The following is a 22745-nucleotide window of genomic DNA, read 5'->3' as shown; positions in this document are numbered from 1 at the left end:
AGCAGTGAATCGGAAAGTCGTTTGTAATGACCTTCCTGAGAGGCCCGGGCGCGGGCCATGTTGGAGGCTGGGCGGCCGGGCGCTGAGTTATGGCGTATTTGTGTTTTTATAGTGCGGAGGGGAGGGGGTGGTGGGGGGGGAAGGGGGAGAAGGTTAAACAGTATTTACAGCTCAGTTGTTTTCAGAGACGAAAGAGAAATAGAGTTCATGGGGAGATGCAGGCGGGCGGGTAGGCCAGTGAGCTGGGGAGGCCTCTGGGGGAGCGGAGGGAGAGGAGGTGGGCCCAGGTGGGGGGTCTCCCACCTTCGGGTTCACCTCAGGGATGCCAGGAGTGGCTGAGGGGGTACAGGAATGGTCTCCCTGTCTCCAGTCCCTGGTGTGGCTCAGCTACTGAATCTTTTATGTCCGGGGCCTCTGCCGGGATGGGCGGGATCCAGTCTCTGGGACACCCGGCCACACCCACTGGAGTAAAGGGTGGAGCATCCCTGCCCTCTGAGCCTCTGTGTGGCACCAGTCACTTCAGTAGACACACTGCCCTTCTTGAACCAGATGCTTTGTTGGGGTATGTCCAGTCCAGGGCCTTGGTCTTGAGCCTTGGGGATTATGTACACCTTGGAGGTGGCTGGAGCTCCCAGCCTTCCTGCCTTCTTTTCCTGGCCTCCACACCCCTGCCAAGTACCTACATTCGAAGGGCACACAAGAGGGCACAGCTCGGTCCCCTAGGGGCTTTGGGCTGGGAGGGAAAGAACAGACCTCCTTCATAGCCCTCCAGACCCACTTGCCTGAAACGGGCCAGCTTGGGCCTGGGATCCCACAGGAGCTCCCTGCTCAAGGCCTGCCAGGACACCCTCCCTCAGGCTCTGTCTCCCCCGATTACTGCAGAAAGGAGGTGGCGGCAGCCGCCGCGTTTGTGTCCTATTGCCGTGAGCCACATCCCCTGTTTCCAGGGGCCGCTCTGCATGTGTGCGTGTGAGCATAACGCAGTTGTGCAAATACAGAGGCGCCGAGCACGTGTGCACGCACTCAGGCCTGTACACGGCCTGTGCAGGCCTTCGCGACGTGTGTGTTTTAAATCTCCCCTGGGTGGCAACTCTTTTTTTCTCCCCTTCCTGTTTGGCTGTGACCTGGGGGAGATTGATGGCCAGCCTGTGCGGTGGATGCGAACAGTTCCCCTGATTTATAGTTACTTACGCTAAGTGAGGCCACTTAGACGCGTCTGGATAGTAAACCTTTTAACTGGACTAAAAAATCATAATAAATAAATAAACAAAGGGAGGCCAGCAAGGGCCCCGTAGGCTGGCCCCCAACTCTCCCATCCAGGAGCTGTTGAGGACCGGGGGACCTGGCTGAGTGCCCTGGGAGCAGAGGCCTCTCCTCCTTCCCCGGCCCGAGCTCAGAGCCTTCTCTACAGCTGGAAATGGGATTACACCCAAGGGGGAAGGCCACCTCTCCCTGGGATACAAATCCTGGTTGGCGGGTGGCGGTCACAGTGGAAGGAGACAGGGGAGGAACTGTTAAAATGGAGCTGGGCTACAAGGTGGGGAGCAGGGAGCCCCCAAGGGGTTCTGGGGAGGAGGACGGGGAACACATGTCTCTGGGAAACCCTTCTGCCTCCAGACTTGCCACACCCGTGGCACCTGTACTTTTCATGGCAGTCTTTGCTCTTGTGATGACTTTTAAATGTCTGTCCCCTTGTTTAAATTTTTCCTTGTCCATGAAGGCATATTTGTCTGTCTTGCTCACATTGTGTCCTCAGTAGCCAGCCTAGGGCCTGGCTCATAGAAGGTGCTATAGAATGTTGAACGAACATAGGCATGGAACCCCAAAACTGGGCCTGTGGCCTGTCAAGTTCAGGTTGTTATGGGATAGTGACTCTGATGTCTGAGCCACCCCTGAGATTCCAGGACAGCCACTGGGGGGCTATGGGGAGGTGTGTGTGAGGCTCTAGGAATATGAACTTAGAAGTCAGAGCCTGGAGTGAACCGGTGCCGGCACCAGTTCCTGTGTGACTGTGGGCAGTCACCGGCCTCTCCAGCCTCTGCTTTCTTGTCTGGAAATGGGGATATTACAACCAGCTGCATGGAGACACTGTGGGGATTGGCTGAGGGACACCCCCAAAGGCTCAACACATCCCCAGCACATAGGAGGTGGCAGAGGACAGGGAAGTGCTCAGGCGCCCAGCAGTGCCCGCAGCCGGAGCCGCTTGGCAGAGGGCAGGCAGGGCTGCCCCACCCCAGGGACTGGTTCCTGGCCCTGCCTCCCACCTCCTGATATACAGCGGGCATTAGGCCGCCCAAAGGGGGTACTGCATCCTTAGGAAGAAATATGCCCTCATTTTTCTTAAACACCGTTTCCACTGAGTGAAATGTTTAGAAGGGACGCACAGGGAGAACTTTATTTCCTACCAGGGAGTTCAGAGCCACCAAGCAGAGCCCATAAAGCACCGGGAGCCTGGTGGCTGACAGGCGGCCTGGCCCGAAACACCATCACTCACGGGGTAGGGAGGGGCCCGCGGCCTGCCTGGTCCCCCGGGCCCGTCTACTCTGCCCCGGGGCAGGACACACAGCCCAGAGACACAGAGCCCGGGGCAGTGGGCACAGTCGCCTTGCTGCGTGGGGCAGCCTTGAACCCAGGCTGCCTGTAGGGACATACCTGGCTCTGACCCTGCTGGGGAGCCCTTCTTCTAGCTGCCCCACACTTTACTCCCAGGGTCAGGGGACAAGGGGCCCAGGTGCGGCTACAGAAGCCCCCCTTTCTCCCCGGCACTGGCAGGAGCCCTGGCCTTCCACAGCCTTTGGAAGGAGTGATGAGATTCATGCCATCAAGGGCCTCTTCTCCCAAGGCCCTCCCCTCGTTCGATTTCTGAAGCTGGCTGATTTGAATATTTATAAATATCAGTAAATTATTTATTGTAGCAATCTGCTGCACCATTTTGCCCATCGCAGTTAACACTTTAGGGGGCTCTGTGTTATGGGAGCAGGGAGTGGGGGTGAGAGGGAGACGGGTCGGGGCGGAAGGGAGCTGACAGGGCAGCCTGGGGCTTCCTAGCACCAGCCAGGAGCCTCAGGGAGGGTGTTTATGGGGCACTCCAACCCCAGCTGAGTCCCGCCTGGGTGAACTCTTGTCTATGGTGAGCCCAGGCTCTGGGATGTCAGAGCAACGGAGGATCAGTTTCTTCCTCTGTAAAATGGGGTGATGTCAGTAACTGCTTCATTGGGCTGTTAGCAGGCATCAATGAGATAGTCCCCAAAACGGTGAGCAGTCCAGGCTTGCCCCGTGCCCCATGCCCATCGGGATCTGTTCAGCTCAGAAGAGAGCTGCCTGGGGGAGGGCAGGGGCTGGAAGGGAGCAGAGCCCTAGGAAAGAAGGTCAGAACCTGGGGAGGTGGGCCATGAAGGAGGAAGGCTGGGAGAGCAGCCTGCCCCTGGCCCCAGCCCTCCAGCCTTACCTTCCTCCCTACCTCTTCCAGGCAGGTAAGGTGACCTGGTCCCAGGGTCTCCCACCTAGATGTGGGGCCACATCTGGCTGCTCGCTCCTTCCAGGCTTAGCTGCCTTTTCCCAGGTACCTGTCTGCCAGGTCCTATGCCGGGCAGGCACCCTTTCACCTTACCGTCCTGCACCCACACTGTACAAGGAGAGAACATGCCCAGGACCCAGAGCTAGTTCTGACAGGGCCAGGCTGTGAGCTCCCAGCTACTGGGCCCCAGAGCCCAGGCCTGGAACCATGGTGAGGGGCCACTTCCTGGCTTTCTTCCAGCGGGCCCACCAGGATGGAGAGCCCCTGGGGTGGAGAGGGCTCACCACCTGCCCTCAGGTACCAGCCTGACTGGGTCCACCTCAGCTGCCCCCTCCCCTTGCCTCGCCCCTGGTAAGCGAACAGGAGCGCCCGTGCCTTCCCACCATCCGGCCCAGCCTGCCTCCTGGGCAGTATTGTTCCCAGAGGAAGTGTCCAGTGTAAATAGAGCAGCGGGCAGGCTGGTGGCGGGAAGGAGATGAAAGGGGCAGTGACAGGGCCAGGGACGGATGGCTTCCTCCCATTGAGGCCTGGCCACGGCGTTTATATTTTAGGGAAGAAAGTCAGGGGAATGTTTACATGGGCAGGAGCCTGGGGTCAGACATGGGGGGGGGTGGGTAGTCTGCGGATCCTAGGGCCCTGCTGGGGGCAGGGGAGAAAGGGCCCCCAGGGTGGGCCAAAGGCAGGTAGGGGGGCAAGCAGCTTCAAGCTCAGATCTTGCATGCCCCTCGCCCACCACCCAGCCTTGAGCTCGGCCCTGCTCACGGACAAACACTGCTTCTATCTCCCACCCTGTCGCCGCTCGGCCCACATGGCCTTCTCCCACCTCCACCCCTGGGACCAGCAGTAGAGTCAGAGGTAGGGCAACATCTGGAAGGCAGGTGGGCTGGGGCCGAGAGGCAGCTGGAGAGCAGGTGCAGGGGGAGTCATCAGGAGCAAAGGGGCCTGGGAGCTGGGGGGGCCCAGCATGCACAGCTGCATCGCAGCTGGTGGGGGGCCCAGGCAGGAGCGGAGCCAGGCACGGAGCTGAGATCGGGTGAGGGTGGGCTGGGGTGGGTGGGCCAGAGTGCAGGGGAGGTTCCAGGATGGGTGGGGGCCCAAAGAGGGGGTGTCACCAGCAGCAAGTGCAGCCTGTGGAGCTTGTACGGCCCTCTTCCTTGGGATAAATATTTATAGATTCATTTGCCATCCGCTGTACACACTCGGCTGCTTCCCTCCCAGTAAAAATAGTGCATCGTCCCCTCCCTCCCTTCCTTCCCCATCCAGGGCAGGGAACAAGGGGACCAGGTGAGGCCTGCTCCCCAGTAGGCTTAGGAGTAGTGAGAGGTTGAGCCAGGGTTGGAGGAAACTGGGTGTCACCAAGCCTGGGGCTGGCCCAGAGACTGGGTGGCTGGTGACATTAGGGGCCCCACTGCTGAACATGGAGGATTCCCTTGTCTTTGCTTGGGGACTGGAGATGTAGGCAGCAGAGTTGGAGAGAGATGAAATGTGGGGAGAGTGAGCACTGGCTTGGGCAAGGTGGGGCCACAGGGCTGGGGCAGAGGGGAATCAGACCCTTCTCTGATGGTGGGGTATGGTGGCTGGAGTTACCTGGGGCCCTCCAGGCCGAGTGAGGCTATGCACACTGGCACTGGCCACCTGGTCAGGATCTAGCTGGGACCAGTGGGCATTGTATGGATCAGGGGACAAGTGTCTGTATAAGTCAGGCCTGCTGTGAGTTTTATGGGGGTTGATCCACTAGGGTGAGGCCCCTTTTGATTGTGCACTTAGAGAGTGGAGACTTTTGGCCTATATAGGGGCTCGGACCTGCCCAGTTCTGGCCTAGAACACTTGATCCAGGCCACAGGTGCTTTGCAATTGGGGGCCAGCTTTGATATGGCCCCCTGTGCACAAAGCAAGTGTGAGCTGAGGACCACATCTGCAGCAACCCCTGCCTGTCCTTGGCCCCACCACAGGGTCTGACACACAGTAAGGGCTCACTAGATGGACGGACGGACGGACGGATGGGTGGGTGGGTGGACGGACGGACAGGTGGGTGGGTGGGTGGACGGACGGATGGATAGGTGGACATACAAATAAACATGGGGGGCACTTTGTGTGTGTGTGTGTTTACCCTGGTTAGCCTTTGTGGCAGGTCCCAAACTGGCAGGTGGGCTTGCTTTATCCCCCCCCAGGACCCTCGGTGCTGCCCTCAGGGACGGGGGCTGGGAGCTGTCCCTCTGGGCTGAGCTGCCGGAGGGAGGCTGGCTAGCACACTCCGCAGCCCGGTGAGCGTTTCCGGCTATTTGTGTCGGACTGTCACGTTCAGGGATTAGGCACTGCAACTGCAGCTTCTGGGCTTCCCACTGGGAGCTGAGGAATCTCAGCCTGTCCCAGCTGGGGCTCCTCGGGCTGGAAAGTGGGCTTTCCAGAGCTGGCCAGGCCTTCCCGGGCTTCAGGAGCTGGCCCAGGCCAAGAATGAGTGAGGTCCTGGGGCAGGGCCAGTGGCCCTAGGAGGAACTGAGGTACTGTGTCCTAGGGCTCTCTTACTGATGCTTGGGGTGAGGCAATAGGAAATGGCCAAGAAACCAAGAAAGGGGCTGGGCAAAACTAAAACTATTCCCGTAGCCAACTCTTCAGACAAAGATTAGACTGGACTCTAAGACATAAAATGATACTGGTGAGGAGTGTGCTTCTTAGCTCAAGTAGACACATGAGACTAAGGTGGGCAGCTCCTGTCTGGAGGTGAGATAAGAAGGCAGAGGGGGACAGGAGCTGGTTGAATGGACACACAGGAAATACAGGGTGGAGAGGAGGAGTGTGCTGTCACATTGTAGGGGGAACAACTAGGGTCACATCACAATGTGTGTATAAGTTTTTGTATGAGAAACTGACTTGAATTGTAAACTTTCACTTAAAGCAAAGTAAAAAAAAAAAAAAAGTACAAAAAAGAAAGGGGCTGGGAAGGGGCAGGGAGTGAAAAAATGAAGGCTTTCTGCAGGGTCCTGGGTGGTGTTGTTAGGTGCTGTCAAGTTGGCTCTGACTCATAACGACCCTGTGCACAACAGAACAAAACACTGCCCAGTCTTGTGCCATCCTTACAATCATTGTTATGCTGGAGCTTATTGTTGAAGCCACTGAGTCAGTCCACCTCGTTGAGAGTTTTCCTCTTTTCCACTGACCCTGTACTTTGCCAAACATGATGTCCTTCTCCAGGGACTGATCCTTTCTGACAACATGTCCAAAGTATGTAAGATGCAGTCTCGCCGTCCTTGCTTCTAAGGAACATTCTGGTTGTACTTCTTCCAAGACAGATTTGTTCACTCTTTTGGCAGTCCATGGTATATTCAATATTCTTCGCCAACACTACAATTCAAAGGCATCAATTCTTCTTTGGTCTTCCTTATTTATTGTCCAGCTTTCACATCCATATGATGCAACTGAAAATACTATGGCTTGGGTCAGGCGCTGGAGAAAAGGAGATCCCAGGGTTCTCCAGTGGGATGGAGGTTGGAGTTGGGTGGAGCCCAGGGCCTGGCCTGCAGGGAGCCATGTGGGGAGATGATGTGCGGGGGGGGGGCGGGGGGGCAGCCAAGAGCTGCTGAGCAGTGGGGCAAGAGGCAACACGGGCTGGCCCTGGACCTTAGCTGTCTCCTCCCCAGGAGGCCATGGGGTGAGGGAGAAAGCCCACAAGGTGGGGTCATGCTGCCTTCCACCCAGCGCTGTCTCTCACCAGGTTTAATCTGTTGACCGCCTCCAGAGCTTGTTGGTTCCTCAGTCTTCTTGTGCGTTGAAGGGCTCACCCACACCCTCTATACCAGGACTCACCCACCCCCTTTATGCCAGGGCTCACCCTCCCCCTTTGTACAAGAGCTCACCGACCCCCTTTATACCAGGACATACCCACCCTCTTTATACCAGAGTTCACCCACTCCCGTTTTACCAGGGTTTACCCACCCCCTGGAAACCATGGTGGTGTAGTGGTTAAGTGCTACAGCTGCTAACCAAAGGGTCGGCAGTTTGAATCCTCCAGTCACTCCTTGGAAACCCTACGGGGCAGTTCTACTCTCTCCCATAGGGTCACTATGAGTCGGAATCGACTCGACAGCACTGGGTTTGGTTTTTTTGGTTTACCCACTCCCTTGATACTAGGGCTTACCCACCCCCTTTATACCAGGGCTCACCCACACCCTCTATGCTAGGACTCACCCACCCCCTTTATACCAGAGTTCACCCACTACCTTTTTACCAGGGTTTACCCACCCCCCTTGATACCAGGGCTCACTCACCCCTTCTGTGCCAGGGCTCACCCACAACCTTTATGCTAGTGCTCACCCACCCCCTCTATACCAGGGCTCACCCACCCCCCCATACCAGGGCTCACCCACCCCCTTTATACCAGGGTTCACCCACCCCCTTTATACCAGGGCACGCCCACCGCCTTTATACCAGGGCTCATCTACCCCCTTTATACCAGAGCTCGCTCACCCCCTTGATACCAGGGCTTACCACCTCTCAGAGGAGGTATTTAGCACAAACAATCCAGGAAGTATTTCCAGGAACTAAATGTTGGGAAGAAGAGTACTGCTTGTATTTGAAGAGTCATTCATTCATTCATGCATGATTCATTTGTTCACTCACAAACTATTTCCTGGAGTACCTACTATGTGCCAGGCTCTGGGAATAGGATAATGCACAGGCTCAGCCTCCTGGAGCTTGAAGCCTGGTAGTAGACAAAAACTCCAGATAGCCTCAGGGCAGTGTAGGGGAACCTGGATAGGGAGCTGGGGAGTGTGGGGCAGAGCTTGGGTCCCAGCATTTCAAGGGGTGGGCGGTGCTTAGCCTGCATCCTCTGACTTTTGCCCTCCTCCGTCCCTGCAGCTGAAGGCACTCGGTGCTCTGACCCGCCTGCAGGCAAGCCCGCAATGGCGGCCAAGCGCAAAGGCGGCCTGAAGCTGAATGCCATCTGTGCCAAGCTGAGCCGCCAGGTGGTGGTGGAGAAGGGAGCAGAGGCTGGCTCCCACATCGAGGGCAGCCCGCTGCGGCTTCGGGACAAAGAGCGAAGTGGCCCTGAGTCTGGGGTGGCCCAGGCCCCCCGCAGCGAAGAAGACAAGAGGCGGGCGGTGATTGAGAAGTGGGTCAACGGGGAGTACAGTGAGGAGCCAGCACCTGCTCCTGTGCTGGGGCGGATTGCCCGTGAGGGCCTAGAGCTGCCACCCGAGGGCGTCTACATGGTGCAGCCCCAGGGCTGCAGCGATGAGGAGGACCACGGGGAAGAGCCCACCAAGGATGGCAGTGTCCTGGAGGAGAAGGACTCGGACCGGGTAGCTGCAAAGGACGACAGTGGCCCCAATGCCAAGCATGCTTCAGGTAAGGGTTTGGCTTTGAAAGGATAGTACGCAACCCCTGGGGGGGCCCAAGGGGGAAGGATGACCAGGGATCATGTACGTATCCCTGCTCTTGCTCCAAATATTGGCAAGGACCCCTGTGGAAGGGTGGGGCTTAGGCCCAAGGTAGTAACTAGAATGGGGGAGACTAGTTTCGAAACAGTTGAGGAGGGCCACCAAGGGGGAGAAAGAAGGGACAGAGAAGGTAGTTTCCCAGGTGCGTGAGCAGGGCTAGGAGCTGCCTAACAGGAAATGATGGGTGGATGGACTGACGGACGGATGGACAGATAGTGAATGAATGGGTGGGTGGCTGGATGGATGAATGGACAGTGGGTGGAGGGTAGGTGGATGGATGGATGGACAGTAGGTGGGTGGGTGGATAGATGGATGGATAAACAGACAGTGGGTAGATGGATGGCTGGACAGATAGTGAATGGATGCGTGGTTAGATAGATAGATGGATAGACAGACGGTGGTTGGATGGACAGTGAATGGATGGACAATGTGTGGATGGATGGATGAGTGGCCAGGTGGCTGGCTCTGTTTTTACCACACCTGCACAGGGATGAGCCTGTTGGGGGACACAATAGCTGCATGTGAGTATGGGGTGCAGTGGTCAGCATCATGAACTACCTGAACTGCTTGTCTCCAGATATGATTTCTCAGGGAGGCTTCCAAGAAGCTCAGGATGAGCTTTGTTCTCCCATACTTCCCTTTGGTGTTCTTTCGAAGCTGTCACCGCCATCTCATCTCCCCTTGCCTTTTCCTTCGCTGGCTCTCCCAGGCAGGGCCGCTCAGCCCAGAGTGGTGGGTGAGGCACAGGGCCACGAAGATGGCCTGGACCAGCCCAGCCAGCAGATCATGTTACACCCACCTGCCCAGCCGTGGTCCTCTGGCTGACCTCCTGTTTCCCACGAGCTGGCTGAGCCTGGCTTTGCAGGAGCCTCCTAGTCCTCAGATCTCAGAGGAGCCCTGAGTGCCTTCCGCTCCAGGAGAGGGAGGGCTTGGGGTTTCGGGTGGTGGGGGGTCCCCACTAGAACTGGAACCCCAGGGCCTGGGGTCTTTTCTCTAGCCCCCAGCCTCCCTCCTGGGTTCTTGCCTGGTACCCTGGGCCTCCCCTGCCTGCTCCCCGTCCCCTTCCCCCCGCAGTGAGGGTCGCATCTCCTCCCTGCGCGGGGAGCCCTGCGCAGCCACATAATTATGCATATAAGATATAAACAGAGCTGTTTAATTATCCTTCGCCACATCAGTGACAGAGTAATTAACAAACATTGCAAGATCAATGAGGAAAAGTGTGACCTTCAGTTTCCTCTGATAGGAAAAGCCCTTGCCGTTCCCAGACACAAGGTGATTGTGCTGGGCCTGAGGAGAGGAGAGCGACAAGGACCAGGGCTGCTGTCCCTTAGCACCCTGCCCACACTCACGCCAGGGGAGCAGAGTAGGCCTTGGCTGCCTGCCCCTCCCTCTCCAGGGGAGTGGAGAGCTGGGAGGGCAGGAGGCAGGGCCTGAACCTGCCCTGGCCTCACCCCTCTGGCTAGAGGCTGGGTGGGACGCCTGCTCAACCCTGAGCACTGGAGAGCACACCCAGGGCTCTGGCTGCCCACCATGGGCTCAGCCCACAGTCCACCTTTCTGGGGCCCTGGGGCTCAGGAATGCAGGCCTCCAGGCTGCCCAGGGACCCCAGCCTGGTCCCCTCCCGAGCTAAGCCGCCTATCCTTCAAAGCCTTCTGTTTCTCTGCCATATATAGTGAGGGCTCAGCTGCCTCTAGCTATTTTTAGCCCCTTTCTCTGGTCCCTGAGCCACTGAAGGCGGCCGCCAGCGCCCACTCCTCCCAGGCCAGGCCCCCAGCCCTGCAAGCTAGAGGTCAGGACAGCGGCTCAACGCTGGCCTCACCCCAGGGGAGCAAGCTGTGTTGGCTCCCCGAGTCACTGCCCATTGGTGTCAGGTGGATGTCCTTGACGTCCTCTCCTCCCCTAGTAGGGTCCTAGCCCCGACAGTGGGTGCCCCCCCACCCCAGGAGCTCAGAGCCTTTCCTTCCACGTGCTGCTGGACTTCTCTTACCCAAGGGCAGGCCTGGCCCATCTGGGCACCTGTAGGTGAGGTCTGGAATGCCAGGCGTGGGTGTGGGTCAGGAAAGACCCTGCCTCTGCTGCCCTGCTGGGCCCTGGGCTCCACCCTTGCTGCTGCCACTCCCTCCTTTTTCATGCTCTTGGAGCCCCCGGCCTGGGGTCCTGCTGCTCTGCATGTGCCCAAGTGTGTTTACTCACACGCAACTCTCACTCTTCTGTGTGCAGGCAGCCCTGGCTCAGAGCGGGGCACGTCATAGGTGTTTAGTGAGTGTTCATGAAGGAACGAGTGCTGGTGTGCAGTGGGGAGTCATGCGTCAGGTGAGCGTGAAGTTGTACGCCGAAGGAGGTGCCTCTGTATAGGCACTCCAGAGAGAATGGAGTGGTTTCGCCTACCACTGTCCTGAGATGGTGACTTGGGAGCCGGGTGTGGGGTTTGATGTAGTGTGTGTGTGTGGAGTTAGGAGAGTAGCTAGGGATGTGAGCTGGTGAGTGGGAGTGGTAGAGTGTATGTGTGTGTGTGTGAATATGTGTGTGTCAGCATCATTGGGCTGGAGGGCTGCTCCCTGGAATCTCAGTGTGCCCTTGAGTGGAGACAGGTAAAGGGGGATGGGTGGACCACACTGGAGCCCCTTGCCCTGGGCCGGGCAGGCCAGTCCCCTCCCAGCCCACGCTGGGTCCTGCTCACGGGGACCTGGAGAAGGGTGGGGAGGTGTGAAGGACTCTTCCCCATTATCAGGCTTGGTGCCGGGTGGCGGAGGGGTGGCCTGAGTCAGAGCAAGCTCATCCGTCCCCACCCCTGCCCAGCTCTGTGTCCGGGACCCCCGGCTCCCTGGGGAGCAGTCTTGGGGAACCACCTTCTCCCGGGGACAAGAGCCCGTGTATCCATTTGTGGGCGTCAGCAAAGTTCCTCCAGGCAAGTGCAGCAGGCCCATCCCTGACCCCAGAGCGTCTCCCGAAGCCCTCAGGGCTCCCTCCCGGCTACCAGCCCACATCCCTACCTCTACCTGTCCTTGCGCCCTCTTCTCACCCCAACCCGGGAGGCATGTTGGGTTCTGGCCTTACTTCCAGGAAAATGACTTCTCTTTCATATTCGGCCAAGGCGAGAGAGCGGAGACATTTATGAAACTTTGTTTAATGTACTGAAAAGCCATCGGCCAGAACATTTAGGAAATTGATTTTCCTGGCATTGATGAACTCGTTTTATTTTACCCCAGTATTAATTACTTTTTTTTAAAACAAATTAATTTAAGAGTCGTAAAACCTAACAAGTGAGCCAAATGTCCATGGATCATGTCCTGCTCTGCCCCTCCCCATGCAGTGGTCCTTTCTCTCCGATGGGGGGGTCCTGCCTCTCTGATGCCCCTCACCGAGGTGACCGCCCCTCTCCACCCCGCTGTAGGAGAGGCCTCCTCGCTGCGAGACTACGCGGCCTCCACCATGACCGAGTTCCTGGGCATGTTTGGTTATGATGACCAGAACACAAGGGATGAGCTGGCCAGGAAGATCAGCTTCGAGAAGCTGCATGCGGGCTCCACCCCCGAGGGGGCTGCCTCCTCCCTGCTGCCCCCCTCCGAGGATGCCCTCAGCAAGCGGGCACGCTTCTCCAAGTATGAGGAGTATATCCGAAAGCTCAAGGCGGGCGAGCAGCTCTCCTGGCCAGCCCACGGCACCAAGGCCGAGGAGCGGACTGGCAAGGAGGTGGTGGGCCCCCTGCCCAGCCTACGGCTGCCCAGCAGCACAGCCCACCTGGAGACCAAGGCCACCATCCTGCCCTTGCCGTCGCACAGCAGCGTCCAGATGCAGGGTCTTGTGGCCCGCGCCTCCAAGTACGACTTCTTCATCCAAAAACTGAAGACAGGCGAGAGCCTGAGGCCCCAGAATGGGAGCACCTACAAGAAGCCGTCCAAGTACGACCTGGAGAACGTCAAGTACCTGCACCTCTTTAAGCCCGGAGAAGGAAGTCCTGACATGGGTGGGGCCATCGCCTTCAAGACAGGCAAGGTGGGGCGCCCCTCCAAGTACGATGTCAGGGGCGTCCAGAAGCTGGGCCCAGCCAAGGTCCCACCTGCCCCCAGTCTGGCTCCCACACCTCTCACCAGTACGCCTAGCGTACCCAGTGCCCCAGGGCCTGCGCCTGAACCACCCGCCTCCCTACCCTTCAACACTCCTGAATACCTGAAGTCAACCTTCTCCAAAACAGACTCCATCACCACGGGGACCGTCTCCACTGTCAAGTAAGGTGCCCCCCACCCCCACTGCCACCTCTGCCCTGGGACTGTAAGAGACGGGGAGGCCACTTCTGGGCCTTGGAGTGCATGCTGTGGACTCACACTCACACCTTGTGCACATTCGCTTAGGCACATGGGTGCATGCACACACCGATTCCCGTACACACACATGCACACATGTGCACACACGTTTATCTACCATGTGTACTTATCCACCTACACAATCACTCAGACACCCGAGTATGTACTATGGAACTACACCATTATGTCCTTACACTCACGGGCCCACGTGCTATCCATCTTCCTGTCCACACACAGGCTCATAGACACACCCTCACACACTCAGGGACTTAGATGTACACACTCATTGGCTAGCACACACACACTGCGGATTGCTGTGGGCCCCTTTTGGCCACCATAAGTGTCTTCTGCCTGCTGCTGTGGCTGAGAAAATCCTACCCGGGGGCGGGGCCCTGGGGTCCATGCTGGTGGCCAGGGCTCCTGGGTTCAGAACCTGGGCTGTGGGGCAAGGCAGGAAGAGGAGGTAGGAGGCCAGGTGGGATGGGTACATTATTTCTGCCCTAACCTTGGGGTAAGGTGAGCGCTGGTATGGGGCTGAGCGGGACCTTGCCCACAGCCCTGCCCTGCCCTACATTCCACCAGTGCACGATCCCCCAGGCCCTGGACGGAGGACTGTAAATTGCATGAGCAGACTTGGGGGCTGCCAGGCGTGCCCTCTGGCATGAAGGCGAGGCAGCTTTCACTCCGCCCAGTGCACTGGTGTGGTGCTGCCTACCCAATCCCCCAGCTCTCTCCTCAGCCAGCAGCCTCCATCTTCCCTGTGTGCAAGGGGGGCAGATCCAGACCTCTGAGGCCTTCCTCCTTGTTGGACTGTAACTCAAGCCATGGCACCTGCTCTGCCAGCTCAAGACGTCCCTGCTCTTGTCAGAGTTGGGCTGTTTGGAGCTGTGCCAGGTTTCTACCCAGGGACTTTGTCAGTACAAACCTGAGTGCCTCGGAACATGACAGAGCAAAGGCGAGAAGGGCCAGGGCCCCAGGGCAGGGAGCTGGCCCTGCCAGATGCTCCTGGGGCATGAGGCCACCCCCTGTCCGCTAATCGGCTGTGCCCTGTGTGTCTCTCGCCAGGAACGGATTGCCCACAGATAAACCAGCTGTCACCGAAGATGTAAACATTTACCAGAAATATATTGCCAGGTAGGCCCCTGGGGGAGGAGCCTGCTATGGAGAGAAGGTGGTAGGGGGAACCAGGAACCCCTGGGGACTGCTGGACCAGTCATCTGTCTGACTGTTAGTGCCAAGGTGCCTGCCTCCTCCCCACACACTAAACTTCTCCAAGGGGCTGCCCTCTGCATCCATCTCAGTGTCCCCCACCTGGGGTGGCCATGCCACAGGGCCCTTAAGCAGATTGTACCCCAGGCATGGTTGAGGAGGGCCCTGAACACAGGGCCTGGCCACAGGTGATTGCAGGGCCCTCCTCCCTCCATGGCTGGCTGGGCTCCCGCCCTCCTGTGGAGCCTAGGATTGGGGTGCAGGCCACTGTGTTGGTAACAGGAAGGGGTGTGGGCAGCAGTTGTCAAAGGAGTCCCTCCCTGACCTGGCCCAGGGTGCTGCCCAGGTGAGGTCCTGATCTCAGAGCCCTTTATATCCTCAGGGAAGCAGGGTTGGTGGTGAAGAAGCCTCAACAGATGCCCCCCAGTCAGGGCCATTCACTGCCAGTGCCTTGGCATCTGTCCTCTTGCTGGTCCTCTAAGTCATTGCCATCCCTCTCTATGTCTTCCCCCCGCCCCCTTGTCTCTGTCTTCAGCCTTGCTCCATTCATTTTCTCTTTATTATTATTATTATCATTATTATTAGTGCCTCGACAGATGGCCCTTTTGGCAGCTCCAGCTAAAATATTTGTTTGCAAGTGGCTGTTCCCCTTATAACTGGGGTTTCTCTTGCTCTCTCCTGCAACCTCACGTCACCATTGGAAGGGAGCAAGTGTGCAGGGCGCACACCTTTCCCAGAGTTGTCACGGCACACCCCCCAGGGTGCGTCTCCAGGACTGGCTGCCCCTGGAGCTGTGAGAACCACGTCCTGGCAGGATAGAGGCCTGAGAGGAAAGGGGTTTTCTGGGAGGCGGGCAGTGGCCAGGCCGGGCAGGGCTCCTGGCTGCGGAGTTGGCTGGGAGAGTGAGCTCCCTGCTGCGGGCAGCCAAACAGATGCTGGGCTTTAAAAATTCATAACTCTGGACTGTTTCAAGTGTCAGGAAAAGCCCAGGACAGAGAGCCCTTTAACACCTCTCAGCAACAGAGCCATGGGGCTGACCCAACCGGGGTCCCAGCACTTGCCCTAGGACTGAGTGGGGAGGAGGGGAGGTTGTAGAAAAGGCAGATGGGCCACCTCGGAGCTCCTGCCTTCCTTATCCCCAACCCACATCTCTATTCTGGCTTTGGGCTGGCCCCAGCTTCTTCCTTTCCAGCCGGGGTACGAGACCTCTTTGCCTTACCTCGCACTCACTCCTAGAGCAGACAGCTGGCCGCCCTGCAGCTTGGTGGGCCTGGGATTCCCTACAGACCTGTCACTCCCCATGGCCCCAGGCCTGGAGAGCCCACCCCATCACCTAGCCTCTGCCACTCTACCTTAGCCTGCCACCTTGGTCCCTCAGCATCCCCACACAGGGCCCGGGCCCCCTGGGTCCTGGCAGCATGTCTCAGGCGGAGAGCCCAGGAAGAGGCCTGATCCCCCGCTTCCTTCTGCAGGTTCTCGGGCAGTCAGCACTGCGGCCACATACACTGTGCCTACCAGTACCGCGAGCACTACCACTGCCTCGACCCTGAGTGCAACTACCAGGTATGGGTCCTCAGGGCCTCCCAGCCAGAGGCAGCACCTGAACGTAACTCAGGCGGAGAGGCCGTAAGGACTAGAAGCCTATCCACGTTCCCTGATTCCTGCCACAAGGCAGCCAGTCCGCATAGTGGTGCGATCCATCTAATTCCCATTCACTGAGAGTCTACCATGTACCCACGATGGTGCTAAACCGTCTGTATACCTGTCTCATTTAATCTTTCCAATGACTTTCAACATTGGTATTGCTGCCCCATGATGGTAAAATTGAGGTTCGGTTAACTTGTCGCTTAGTGAATGAGATGGGAACGTGGGCAGTCTGCACAGGGCCGGTCCCTTCATCTCACCAGGGAGCCCAGCAGGCACGGCCCTTAAGTGGCACTGGGAGGAAAGAGCTGTCACCCATCAGAGGCCTTGTCTCTAAGGTGTGGCCTGATTCAGTAGTCTTGCTCCTGAGCATGGCTGCCAGGAGCTTGGGATGAGGTCAGGAGAGGGCCTGTGGGCTGAACGTTTGGAATTGTTCCCGCCAAGGTCCGGTGTGCCAGGAATTGACTTGGAGGCAGTCTGGGCTGCCTTGGCCTCAAAAGAGATCATCTGTAAGAAGGCCGAGGGGCCTGGGGCCTGTGCCTGGTCCCATGACCTTGGGTGGCCTGCAGCCCACCCCTCCACCAACCGCCCTCTCTCTGGCAGCGCTTCACCAGTAAGCAGGACGTGATCCGGCACTACAACATGCACAAGAAGCGTGACAACTCCCTGCAGCATGGCTTCATGCGCTTCAGCCCCCTGGACGACTGCAGCGTCTACTACCATGGCTGCCACCTCAACGGGAAGAGCACACACTACCACTGCATGCAGGTGGGCAAGGGCCTAGCTGACCAGGGCGCTCCCTCCCTCCATCCCCTGCACGAGGATAGGCATGGCTGGGGCCAGCGGAGAAAGTCCTGGGGGCTCAGGCCTGGGCTGCTCCGGTGGGCCCGGGCGGGGCCTTCCCCATGGCCATACTTGGTGTGGGTGAAATGCCGTGAGCTGTTTATACAGATGGACGTTTTTCAGGCTTTAACACCAAGAGCAGCATTGCACATGATTCCTGAGGAGGTTTTTGTTTAATTCTTTGTTTTAATGCCGGGCAGAGTCTGGGCTTTTTCAAGGTGTCAGGCCCAGGGAGAGGGACTTTGGGTTGCAAATAGCAGCCGCTGCCCCGCTCCCACCCCCCGGTATTTGTCAGGAGTTGTTATGGCCTCTTTGAAACAACCTGGGCCGTGAGGAGAGGGGGGCTCCCCTGTGAGCCCTGAGATGGTGCAGACACTGGCATGGCCCGGCCCTCAGGAGTTTTCAGATTCCACTGGTTTTTACTCAATATGGCAACATTGCCTGCCCTAGCCCGTGTGGGATGGGGTGGGGAGAGTCCTGTGTCCAGGAACCGTCTGCTGAGCCACTAAATGAGTTCCTGGGCTAAAGGTGACCGCCTGGCCACCAGGTTTCAACCCCTGCCCACACCCTGGGGGCTTTAGAGGTAGGGCCACAGATGGGGTCTCAAAAGCCAACTCCTATGGTGTGGGGCTCCTGCATCTACGTTCAAGTGACCAGGGGGTCTGAAGACACCTGACCGTCAAGTGTCCAGGGTGGTCTTAGTCGCTCCCTGGAGGGGGTAAGGGATTCTTGGAGGCTTTCTACTTGGCTTCATGTATTGACCTGACTTCCCACCAGTTTGAGCTTTAGTCATACTGAAGCTCCCCTAGGCAGGGAGGCCAGCAGTCTAAGGCCCTGGGGCCCGGGCGTGCCTGGACTCAGTTGCCCTGACGGCCATCTGGCCCCTGCAGGTGGGCTGTAACAAGGTGTACACGAGCACATCAGATGTGATGACCCACGAGAACTTCCACAAGAAGAACACCCAGCTCATCAACGATGGCTTCCAGCGCTTCCGGGCCACCGAGGACTGCGGCACAGCCGACTGCCAGTTCTATGGGCAGAAGACCACACATTTCCACTGCAGGTGTGCAGGGCCTGGCAGGGAGGCTTCCTGGGCTGGGGTGGGCAGGAGGCAGGGACCCAGGCTGTCTGCCATCTCAGGGCCCTGTCTCTGCAAGATGAGCAGGAACAGGACTTGAGGGCTGCTCAGAGGCTCTGCCTTGGCGTCCAGCCTGGGTCTTCCATCCCCAGCGGGAGTGGGGCAGGACCTCCTCTTGGTCCCACAAGGCCTTGATGGGTCCCTGATGTCCCGTCCAGGCGCCCCGGCTGCACGTTCACCTTCAAGAACAAGTGTGACATCGAGAAGCACAAGAGCTACCACATCAAGGACGACGCCTACGCCAAGGACGGCTTCAAGAAGTTCTACAAGTATGAGGAGTGCAAGTACGAGGGCTGCGTGTACAGCAAGGCCACCAACCACTTCCACTGCATCCGCGCCGGCTGCGGCTTCACCTTCACCTCTACCAGCCAGATGACCTCACACAAGCGCAAGCATGAGCGCCGGCACATCCGCGCCTCAGGCGTGCTGGGGTTGCCGCCCTCACTGCTGGGCACCAAGGACACGGAGCAGGAGGAGTCCAGCAATGACGACCTCATCGACTTCTCTGCCTTGAGCAGCAAGAACTCCAGCCTGAGCGCCTCACCCACCAGCCAGCAGTCCTCTGCCTCCCTGGCCGCTGCCGCCGCTGCCACCGCCACCACCGAGACAGTGCCCAGTGGTGCCACCAAGCCTCCCAATAGCAAGATGTCTGGGCTGCTGTCCCAGGGCCTGCCCGGCTCCATCCCCCTGGCCCTGGCCCTCTCCAACTCGGGCCTCCCCACTACCGCACCTTTCTTCCCTATCCTTACTGGCCGTGGGAGCACCTCCCTGCCTGTGGGTACAGCCGGCCTCATGGGTGCCATGTCGTCTGGGGTTGCAGCCTCGGCCACCCCTGACACGCCTGCTCTGGCTGGCTCAGGAGCTGGCGATACAGCCCCAGTGACCGCCGCCTCTGCCCCAGCACCCCCAGCCTCCATCATGGAGAGGATCTCTGCAAGCAAGGGCCTCATCTCGCCCATGATGGCCAGACTGGCCGCGGCCGCCCTCAAGCCCTCTGCCACCTTTGACCCAGGTGAGCAGGCTGGGCCCTGCCCAGGGAGACAGCACCTACAGATCCCAGTAGCTCCCTGGCCTCAGGTTGCAGAGCAGAGCGGGGGGTGGGTTTGGAAGAGGCATCTCTCTGGTTCCCGCACCCTCATCTCTTGCCCTCCTGCCCCCTCTCCGTGCCTCTTCTCTGCCTCCATCCTGTTTATTTCCTGTTTGCAACCCAGGGAGCTGTTGTCTCTTTTTCCTGTAAAACAGGGGCAACGATCCCTGCCTGTTGAGGTGCCCACCCATCCCAGGTAACTGCTAGGTCCCTCCGTCCCTGCCTTCTTGCCCACATCCCGGGTTTAATCCCTGCTGGGGAGCAGTCCCAGCAGGCCTTGCGGGCACCAGGCAGCTGGCCTGGAGGAGGACATGAGGCCAGCCCCGGGGCAGGGGCGGCTGTGCTTCAGGGAGATTCCAGCCTGAGAGAGCCCATCTCCCCAAGGCCAGGGCTGCACTTCCCACATTCACCCTCCACGTCAGCGCTGTCAGAGCTTTCTGCAGGGATGGAAATGCTCTACTCGGCACTGCCTAGGACAGCAGCTCCTAGTCTCATGTGGCTCTCGAGCACTTGAAATTGGCTAGTATGACTCAGGGACTGGATTTTAATTGTAATTAGTTTAAATTTAAATGGCCACACCTGGCCAGTGGCTACTGAACTGGATGGTGCAGAGCCAGAGCTGAGGGCTACCATCCTGTCCTGCCTTTGACTCACTCTCGAGGTGGTTCTCTCTCTCATTCCTTAAGTTTTCTCTTTTATTTTTTTTTTCAACTTTTTCCTCTGGGTTTTTCTGCCTTTTCTGGATACCTTGCTCCTCTTCCTCTGTCTCCCCATCCTGGTAATTGGTATTAGTGGAATCCTGGAAAAGAGCTCAGTGGGCTTGTGGGGTGTGTCACCTTCCACTCATTCACTCAGCACCATCGATGCTTGCTGAGAGCTCGGTGCAGACAGACAGCAGGGAAGAAGACAGACACCCACCCTGTGGAGCTGACAGAGCAGTGGGGGATCGTTTATCACCTGTCTGGCTGCTGAGCCCGTGCACTCCAGTCCCAAGCAAGACTGTCTCAAAGCCAGCCAAGACGGAGGGTCCTTGCAGGCCACCCCGGGCTCTGCCCACACCTCCCAGAGGGCTGCCAGGGCTTGGCAGCAGTGCCTGCGCCACGTTTCCCGGGGACCTTGGGCAAGTGACATCAGGGTGGAGTGGACTCCTGAGTTCTGGAAACTCTATCCCAATGGGATGCACATTCCAGGTGGCAGTTTGGAGTAGCCTGCCTTACACTCCAGGTCCTGCCCTGGCTACACCTTCTAGCCAGAAGCCCTGCGGCCATGGGCAGGGCCCACTCCAGGGCCCCACTGCTGCCTTCACTCAGTGGCCAGGCTGTCAAGTACTTTCTTTTCACTAGAAAGATCTCCTTCTCCCAAAAGAAAGGTCAAGCAAAGAGGAGGGGGGCGTTTTCCTTTATTTTTTAATAAAATGCCACTTGCTGTCTGTGAAACAGCTCTCTGTCAGCTGTAGCGCCTTGGGGCAAATTAATATTTCAGTCACTTGGGGATTGTGGAGAAAGGCTTGGTGGACATGTTCTTGTCAGCAACTTCTTTGGCCTCTGCATGGCTTTGCCTCTGCACCCTCTCTCCGCCTGGTTCCAGCCGCGCCCTCCCCAGCTCACGCCAGGCCGGCTGTGCACCGCCAGGGTGGCCTCGAAGCCCAGCCTGGCCTGGACAGCTTGACGGGCGAGGTCACATAGTTTGAACTACTCTGATTGGCTGTCAGCCTTGATAGCCCTGACACAGCAGATGCTCCCCCGGGCATGCTCAGTGGAAGGCAGGGCCGTCACCCCGGCAACAGTGGGATGGGGCCCTGCGGAGGGGGCGCAGCTCCCAGTCTAGATCTGCCACTTTCCCTCAGCATTAACAGAGTCTTTAATAAAAGCCTAAGCGGCAGCCCCACAAATTGACTATGACAGTTGGTGGAGAAAATGAAGGGCCCCCACCCCCTACTCAGCCCCCTCCCCAGCCTCCCGCCCTTCTCCTCCAGGAGGCCCTGAGCCAGGACAACTTTGACATAATTTTGCAATAATTATCACTTGAAGAATTGCTACACAGGGGTAAGCGTCACAAGCAATCACATCAGTGGGGGAGAATCGCTGACCAACAGCCAGGCCTCCCCCGGGGCCCCTGTTTGCCCAGCCTGCTACCCCTCCTGGGGGCTTTGGTTTGTGCCCACATGGCACCTTTGCCCCTCTGATGCCATCTTCCCTGCCCTCCGCTCTGTAGGAAACGGGCAGCAGGCCACCCCCACCAGGTTCCCCCCGGCCCAGGTGAAGCAGGAGCCCGGTGAGAGTGCTGGCGCCCCAGGACCCCATGAGGCCCCCCAAGACCGAAATGTAGACCTGACTGTAAAGGAGCCCAGGTGAGGCACAGGGACTCACTGGTGGGGCCCCCAACTCTCTTCCCCCAGGGAAAGAGCTGGGAGCTGGAAGGGAGGCTCTGGGGGCAGCCACCCCCAATGCCAGACCCCAGAGGAGCCAGGGGCCACTCCTCCAATGGAGGGTCATCCTCCTGCCCAGGCAGGTGCAGCAAGGGGGGACCAGAGCCCCAGGGACTGGGTGGGAAGGTGAGTCCAGGCTCAGTCCCACGTGTGTCTGAGCTAAGGTCTCTTGGTTTGCATTTCTAGTAATGAATCAAATGGCCACGCAGTCCAGGCAAATTCATCTCTTTTATCCTCGCTTATGAATAAGGTAAGAGCCATCTATCACACGCCTCCCATTCCCCCACCCAGAGAAATTAAAGCTAGGCTGGGGGGTGGGGGGTTGGGTTTGTTTTTTAATGTTTTGCCTCTAATAAGATGAGTTTGTACCATTTAAATTTTGAGGCCATTTTTCATCGGATATAATTCCAGAGCCACTGCTTACAAATTAATTTAATGAACTGGCTGAAGAAATATATCCCAGCCTCTGACACCTTTCCCACCCCCACCCCACTTTGGATGGAGGGCTCCAAAGCTTTCTCAGGGTCCTCCAACTTTTTCCACTCTCTGTTTTTAATGTTATTTATTTATTTTATGTATTTTTTTTTTTTGTTTCCAAAGGGGTAGGGGGAGAGGAGGGGCTAAAGTGGGAGCAAAGCATCAATTTCCACTTTTCGGGTTGAGTAATGGTCTCGGACGCCTTCCGGAGAGGTCGCACTGGAATATTTATTTTAAATAATGCAAGGTCTTTGTAAATTATACATCATCTCAAATATATTTTTCCCCTTCACATGATGAATTTGACTACAGCAAGATTAATTTGGTTACTGTACACAAGTGACTGTTGAGCAGGGAGCTGGGCTTCGCTGGACCACGTGGGGTGGGGGTCCCTGCCAGATCCATGCCGGGAGGCACCTTCGGCCACCCTCTCCCTGGGCTCTTGGCCCCTCGACTTTCTCGCCTGCTCCTGCTTGCTCTCTCGCTCGCCATTTCCCTTCTTAGCTTGCTGCCCCACCCCGCACCCCCTCACTCCTGCCTGTCAGCACCTGGCACCCCGTGTAGGGCGAGCCTTCACACTGACTCTCCTCCCACCCTCCCCCTCCGGTAGCAGCCTGTCTTGATTTCACCCCATGAGCCTCGCCCTCCCTCTCTGCTCCT

The 22745-nt window shown here is 58.0% G+C and overlaps 1 protein-coding gene across 9 annotated transcripts in view; it reads left to right on the top strand.

The window, feature by feature from the left end:
- The window catches only part of CASZ1 (castor zinc finger 1), a 161996-nt gene that overhangs the window by 128306 nt on the left and 10945 nt on the right, over nucleotides 1-22745 (top strand). For all 9 annotated transcript variants that reach the window (XM_049877903.1, XM_049877896.1, XM_049877897.1 and 6 more), the window contains 9 exons: nucleotides 8375-8863; nucleotides 12350-13184; nucleotides 14325-14393; nucleotides 15941-16031; nucleotides 16716-16880; nucleotides 17846-18018; nucleotides 18252-19105; nucleotides 21395-21530; nucleotides 21795-21858. In XM_049877903.1, the coding sequence (XP_049733860.1) occupies nucleotides 8375-8863; nucleotides 12350-13184; nucleotides 14325-14393; nucleotides 15941-16031; nucleotides 16716-16880; nucleotides 17846-18018; nucleotides 18252-19105; nucleotides 21395-21530; nucleotides 21795-21858 (2876 nt within the window). The remainder of the gene's footprint in view (nucleotides 1-8374; nucleotides 8864-12349; nucleotides 13185-14324; nucleotides 14394-15940; nucleotides 16032-16715; nucleotides 16881-17845; nucleotides 18019-18251; nucleotides 19106-21394; nucleotides 21531-21794; nucleotides 21859-22745) is intronic.

Source organism: Elephas maximus, chromosome 3 (genome assembly GCF_024166365.1).
Source record: "Elephas maximus indicus isolate mEleMax1 chromosome 3, mEleMax1 primary haplotype, whole genome shotgun sequence".
Taxonomy (NCBI): Eukaryota; Metazoa; Chordata; class Mammalia; order Proboscidea; family Elephantidae; genus Elephas; species Elephas maximus.
The sequence above is the reverse complement of the archived record's forward strand: the minus strand, read 5'-3'. Positions and strand labels throughout refer to the sequence as shown.